The 6,641-nt window shown below is 33.4% G+C and overlaps 2 protein-coding genes across 2 annotated transcripts; both read right to left on the bottom strand.

Annotated features, from left to right (window-relative positions):
* Positions 1–1,000: 1,000 nt before the first annotated feature.
* LOC106107104 (fatty acyl-CoA reductase 1-like) lies at positions 1,001–4,247 on the bottom strand. The gene is made up of 6 exons (XM_013287804.1): positions 4,095–4,247; positions 3,539–3,648; positions 3,199–3,266; positions 2,456–2,648; positions 1,986–2,166; positions 1,001–1,364 (listed from the first exon to the last, which is right to left on the bottom strand). Exons 1-6 carry the CDS (start codon positions 4,139–4,141, stop codon positions 1,016–1,018), a joined length of 948 nt encoding a protein of 315 aa, XP_013143258.1. The 5' UTR covers positions 4,142–4,247; the 3' UTR covers positions 1,001–1,015.
* A 376-nt stretch (positions 4,248–4,623) lies between these two features.
* LOC106106939 (putative fatty acyl-CoA reductase CG8306) lies at positions 4,624–6,426 on the bottom strand. The gene is made up of 4 exons (XM_013287598.1): positions 6,173–6,426; positions 5,678–5,768; positions 5,465–5,587; positions 4,624–4,767 (listed from the first exon to the last, which is right to left on the bottom strand). The coding sequence occupies exons 1-4, from the start codon at positions 6,340–6,342 to the stop codon at positions 4,624–4,626; spliced, it is 528 nt and encodes a 175-aa protein (XP_013143052.1). The 5' UTR covers positions 6,343–6,426.
* Between the last annotated feature and the right edge of the window lie 215 nt (positions 6,427–6,641).

The raw sequence follows: 6,641 nt of genomic DNA on the forward strand, positions 1-6,641 counted from the left end.
GTAGCTAACAATTGGAGGCCTTTGTTGCCTGAATTAATAAGTTCTAACGCACACTATGTGTACAAATAGTATCGAAAGGGATTAATTAAATATTTATAATACAAAAGATAAGTTAGGTTAGAGGTTACCGCAAGGTTACCGCCAAGTGGCTTATGTAATCGACTTCCATTATTCCGATAGTCGTTTCGGTACATGGGCTATAGCGAAAAGCTTTGACCAACTTCTTAAAAAGCTCTCGCTAGACAGTTTGATTAAGGGCCCGATTCAAAAGGCAGTTATTTTAGAAACCGCATGCATTGTGAGGAGGTTCCGGTCTCTGCCCTGATCACTGGTTGCTTGAGGCATGGGTTTCCGCAGCCGGTGGTGCTCTATTTTTTACATAATATATTTTATATTTATATAAATCACGTAAAATAAGAATAAGGACATATGGGAATAAAAGATAAGAAATACACGTGTGATACTAAAGGTGTTTTTAATTTTAGTAAAAGTGACATCCCTAATTGAAGAACTGCGATTCCACGTAACACGCCTTTACGGTGACAAGTTTATTCTACGCCTACAAAAAACCCTTTTTCTTATTCAAGTTTACATTTCGTACTTTGCTATTACATTATTTTATGAATAAATAGTGTTAACATTTTAAATGTAACATTTAAGTCTAGATTATCGTAAAGCATTGGGTTTCAATAACCATATTTTTTAAAGTGGCAAATAAGAAAAGTGTGCAATTAAAAATAAAAAAGAATAATGAACAGATAATTGACAAATATAATCTTTGTCCTTGTTAGTGGGAAAAAGAAAAAAAGACTTAAGTTAAAAGATGCAGCTTTTTGATTTTATATTAAGATTAATTTAGACGTCTAAAGTTTAACAATATACGAGTAAAACCAACCAAAATATACATACACCTTTTTATTTCTTTTAATCTTTTATTATTCAATTGAATCAGCATTTCCAAGACCTATTCTTATTTATTTATTCCCAAATAATTCACATATTCAAAAAGAGAAGTTTACATAAATTTAGTTACTATCCAGTAGCTAGACATTATAATATTATAGAACACATAAGCATATAAAATAAATATCAGACATGTTATTATTTTTAACCAAAATTGCTTTCTTGTAGCTGTTTTAAGGCTGACATCCTTTATCAAATACTTCCGAACTCCATACACCCAAAGTTCAGTCATTTCTTTGTTGTCAACTGTAGCCATATCGCAGTTGAAAATGTCTCGATCATTATTCGACAGGTTCAAATAAAGATTGACAGTGTTATCGTCTTGAAATTTCCAATCATTGTTTATGAAAAATTCCAACGCAGATATCAAGTTGTATATCTTTTTGTAAGTTTGTATCATTCTGAAATAAGAACAGAAACATATAGTGATAATCACATAAGGTACAGTCGCGGAAAACCACGGTGTTGAACTTCAGGAAAAATTGCCTTGTTCATTGCGAGTGGACCTCAGTCTCTTCATAAATAACTAATTAGATAGCAGTAAGCAAACGAAGGGATAATAATAATAAAAAAGCTAACCGGTTTTCACTAAGCGATTTTTTATACACACATTTACAAGCTGCATTGTATTGGTTTTTGTTTCAAAATATTAAACGTAAACATAAAAATATTAAGATATTCAAAATATTAAACAAAAGGTGGAGCACCGCCAGTTTCCTCGACTATACATTTTGTATTTATAATGTAAATAATCATACTAATATTATAAAAGCAAAAGTTTAGATTGAAGGATGTTTGTTAAAGTTTATAGCCTAAACGGATTTCGATGAAATTTGGGTATAGTCTGGAAGAAGACGTACCCACTTTTTGTTAATTCCACGCGGACGGAGTCGCGGGCATAAGCTAGTATAAATAGAAATTCCTTAAAACAACAGGGGAGCTAATTGATTCGATTGATAGGTGGGTATATATCATAGTAATAAAAATTTGCCTAGTTTGTTTTATTTTTATAAATTACTTACATTGATGGTTTTCCTGTTATCTTGCACGCAATGTCCACAAAAAATGCAGGAATGAAATGTAGAAGCCAAAAAAGCAGTATACTAAGAAATTTAGAAGGTGTTTCAAAAGCAAAACAATACCATATTGCCTTTGTAGATATCAGATTTCTTCCAAATGTATTAAGAACTTTAGAATAATCTCCTAAAATTAAAAGTTAAAAAAATAGATTTTTGTAATTTATTCAAATAACAATTTTTACTTTTGAATTAATGATTACTTTTTAAACTGAGATACTATGTACTCTAGGAAAGATTTGGCAACTTTCTCTGTGTTGCTATATAAATAATTTTTATTATATAAACATCATTTCTACTGCGTTTTATGTGCTCCGAACTTTATTCGTACAAGCTAACTGGCAATACACTAATCGTGGTAGGAATTCAATTTCTTACTAACGCCATTTGCTAAAACGTTCTCATGTTGTACTTACTCCACAAAAGCGGATTTCTATTGTTCGTTACATTATAAATTTTAATATTCTCTACATTTGACTGTTGTAGTGTATTCTCCCGTGCAGCCACCAATATTGTATTTGTGACTATGTCAATTGGAACATAACTCACGACTATGTCACTTGTGGATTTTAGAACATGAATTACTCCGGTATAAATTCCCAACAAAACCTGAAATGAAAAACATAACCTTACTTATTGTAGTAAGAAGGTTAGAAATGCTATGAAATAAGCAAGCAGACTTCACGGAGACGCGGCAAAGAAAGTTTGCGTCTATTTCTTTTTTTTAGTTAACATAATGTGGCAAAAAAACAAGCGGCCCCTAAATCCAACATGGCAAAACGATTCATGCCAACAGACATCTGCAATTGCAGAGGCGTTATACCCTTAATCGACAGAGACGGAGACGGAAATAAAGAGGACACGTCAAATCCAAATTCCCGTTCCATCCTTTTCTTATAAGAAAAGTTAGGAAAGGAAAAGGGACTAAAATTAGTCCCCTATTACGCACACTCATCCGACAAATTGGTGAATGGTTGTGGTATTGCACCTTAGCGAGAAGCGAATGGGACGATGTTAAAATGGGCTCTACCACTGTTAAACATTTAGACGTGGAAATAATTATGTGCCAGCCGAACGAGGTACCTCGGCGGATTGGTTGATTGTACCAAACCATAGTTAGGAACAAATGTATATTTAAAATTACTTAGACAGAACTTACGCCACTGGGGCTGTTTATATTCCATGGATCAACCAACCCTGGCATTGGTTCACGATATGAACTTATGACTGAAAAAAATATTAATTTTATCATTATTAATAAACTATCTATACATGTACTAAAATTGGTGTGTCTGTTCCGGGTAATCTCCGAAACGGCTGAGCCGAATTCGACGGGACTTTCACTGAAGAGGAGCTAACTTGGATAAGCATGTTATGAGCTATTTTTTTTTTAAATTCCGCGAATTTTCGGGCGACAGCTCGTCGAACTCTTAATTTAAATTCAAAGTATTATCTAGAAAATGTTTATCACACATCAATGTTGAGTAAGTTACCCTCACCAATAGATGGTCGAACAACACAAATAGGTAAGCCACGTCCTTCAGTTCTTACAACTTCTTCTGCTAATGCTTTACTAAATGTATACGTATTCGCATAATCTTTTTTTACTCTGAAATAAATGTGGTTATAATATGTAATCAATAAAATATCACTATTTAAAAAATATCAATTCTTAACAATTACAATAAATAATTCAATCTATACTATTATAATAAAGCGTAAACACACACATCTTTGTTGCCAAAGATGTCAGCAATGACAGAATATTTTTGAATAACTCCTTTTTTAATGAAAAGCCCCACACTTACGCCACGCTTTAGGCTATATATAATGTGGGAAAAAGACCATAAGTTGCTGCCAACATCAAGGAATAAAGATTGCCATGGATAGTCATCATGTTATTTTGACATTTGCTACTGATAATTTGACAAATGTAAACAATGAAATAAATTTTTTACAATTTCACGCGGATGAAGCCGCTCGGGAACAGCTAGTCTTCTATTAAAATTGATTCGCACTTTTCAAAGGCTAAGATAAAAATTAAAAACTATTTACAGTTGCATCATATTTTCCAATTTGTTTTGTTCAATGCTTTCTGCCATGTCTATTATAGCATTTGGTGGCACAGGACTATCGTAGAACTGTTCCTTCACTGCTTGACCCACTCTACTCTTGGTGGCGTGAGAGTACGCTGTGGATACGTGAACTAAAGATCTGAAATAATTACCTTGGCGAATTAGTTAGGCAAACCAACATTTTGAGCAGAAATTTTTAATTTTATTTTACCACTATCATTTGTTTATTTCCAACCGCACTTGCTCTTCGGTTTAAACCACACATTGCCTCAGCTTGGTGTAATTGCTACATTTTTGCCGCCTCTTATGTTCTAATATTATATATTAATTTATATCCTTATACTATATATCTTATAGTATATCCGTAAGTTTCCAACTATATCATACGTCATCTCAGTCATCACTCCCTTCTTGATCATGTCACCTTTCATGCAATTCATCCATCTCTTTTTGGTCTACCTCTACAGGTGTACCTTTCCCTTGAAACGTCCATTAAATAATGCCAAATACTAGTATGTTAACACTTGCCTTAATTGTTTACAACATTTAGCTAGACGAACAATCTCCCTGATTCCTCGAACGTTGATCAGGGTTGCAGTTTTTACGTTCTCGTTAAAATTTACAACTGCAGCCGCGTGAAATATAATATTTACCTGAAATTGTTAAATTAATTGATCAGTAGTAATTGTACGGCTAACAACATAAGTTAAATATATTTGATAATTACTACTGCTTACACTTGGTAAATTATGAATAGCTCTGACTATACAAACCGTCGGTGTTCAACTTTAAAATCCTCAATTGTTTGAACATTTTGAAACGAGACACGGAACAAAAATCTGTTACTGTATGAAAAAAGGCAGTTAGTAATACACGGCTAGGTTCTTTTTGTTTGCACTCACTGCTATCTAATTAGTTTTGTATAGGAAGAGGTGGAGTGTATTTCGTTGCAATGAACATGGCAATTTTTCTGAAGTGGGACACCGCGGATTTATGCGAATGTACATATGAACTTTTGAAATCTAAATCCACTTTGGTACATGGCTGAATTCGAACAGAAGACCTGCAGACTAAAAGCCAGGCGTGTAACCCTTGAACTACCGACACTCTTATACCAAGGTAACAATACCAAGGTTTGCGACATTTAATTTACAGACAATATATTTAGTGACTAAGATAATGACTAGGCAATAATATCATATAAAACAAATAGAATAATATAAATTAAACCATTTTATTTGTAGCAAGTTGGCAAACGAAGAAGTGAATCGGACTCCAGCACGTTACTTTCTTCTATTTTACTAAACTAAAAAGGTTTTTTTAATATCCCAAATTTGACTAATTATTTACCTGCTCGATGATAATATTCCGATCAGCATCTTTAATGCCCAGTTCCTTTTCACCCATTTCACCCTCAATTGGTATTATGTTCATCTTAAAATCTGATTTACATTTGTGTAAACTTTCGAAGACCTAGAAAAAAATAGCATCAGAAATACGATTTTTTATACAGTTCTTTTGGGATGCCATAATAATTATAGTTAAAATATACTACATACTTACAGGGTCTTTAAGAATTTGATCAATTCGTTGCTGTACAGATTTCCCTTTTTTTGATCGCAATAATAAATAAACTTTATTCACATTACAACATCTGAAAGCAAGGACTGAACTAGTCATTTAATATTTATTATAATAAAAAAATGTATTTCACGCATAATTAAACATAAAAATGGTAGACGACATTTGTTGTACAAATGGTTCGCCCGTTGCAATACCACGTCCACATAGAAGACACACGTCATGTAGAAGCAATTTGCTTACCGGAGGCCTGATTTTAATCCTCTTTTACATCCCACTCTTTTTTAAGAAAAAGATGGGTAGAGTGATGGATTTAACTTAAGCATAGAAGCATAAGAATTAAAAATACTTTCTTTCTATGCGTCCCATCCTCCGCTTTAAAAGGTAGGCAACGCATCTGCTTTTGCGGACGTCTATGGGCAGCAGTCGCTTTCCGATTTAGGCACACACGCGTTGAGAGAATCGTAATTCTGTTACCTAAATAGCTTCTCAATTAAATGTTTTCCGACAAAGCCGGAGCCGCCGGTGAGAAATACGTTGGAACCAGCGTAGAACCTTTCCACGTCGGAACCTCCGCTGGCGATAATTTGTGCAACATCCAGCTGGTGTTTGAGTTCTTCCTTCTCCAAAGCCAACTTAGATTCCATATCTACATTTTAAAAGAAAAACTATAAATGAAATATTTTATTGAAATTAACAATAGAAATTAAGAACTCACTGAATAACGTTAAGGCTGCGTTAAGTACTTAGACTGAAAAAATCGCATACGATATTTTTTTATTTATAGCTAACTCAATGCTGTTGTATACAGGATGTTCACAAATGCCTGTGGACTGTGGCGGGTCGCAAACTAATTTACCGATGCTATTTAGCTATGTTGCAGTTATTAGTGTAATATTTAAATGTATATCCACATTTTTTTTATTTTGCCACTACAATTTATCTT

This window comes from Papilio polytes, unplaced genomic scaffold (genome assembly GCF_000836215.1).
Source record: "Papilio polytes unplaced genomic scaffold, Ppol_1.0 DF822067.1, whole genome shotgun sequence".
NCBI lineage: Eukaryota > Metazoa > Arthropoda > Insecta > Lepidoptera > Papilionidae > Papilio > Papilio polytes.

Excerpts from the sequence above, each read along its gene's own strand:
- LOC106106939 (XM_013287598.1), bottom strand. The coding sequence starts at position 6,342 with ATGGAATCTAAGTTGGCTTTGGAGAAGGAAGAACTCAAACACCAGCTG. Across the intron at positions 5,588-5,677 it reads ATCAAATTCTTAAAGACCCT|GTCTTCGAAAGTTTACACAA; the intron begins GTAAGTATGTAG and ends ATTTTTTTCTAG. Across the intron at positions 4,768-5,464 it reads GGAATATTATCATCGAGCAG|GTAAATATTATATTTCACGC; the intron begins GTAAATAATTAG and ends TAACAATTTCAG.
- LOC106107104 (XM_013287804.1), bottom strand. The coding sequence starts at position 4,141 with ATGGCAGAAAGCATTGAACAAAACAAATTGGAAAATATGATGCAACT. Across the intron at positions 3,649-4,094 it reads TTGGAAAATATGATGCAACT|AGTAAAAAAAGATTATGCGA; the intron begins GTAAATAGTTTT and ends CATTTATTTCAG. Across the intron at positions 3,267-3,538 it reads TGTTGTTCGACCATCTATTG|TCATAAGTTCATATCGTGAA; the intron begins GTGAGGGTAACT and ends TATTTTTTTCAG.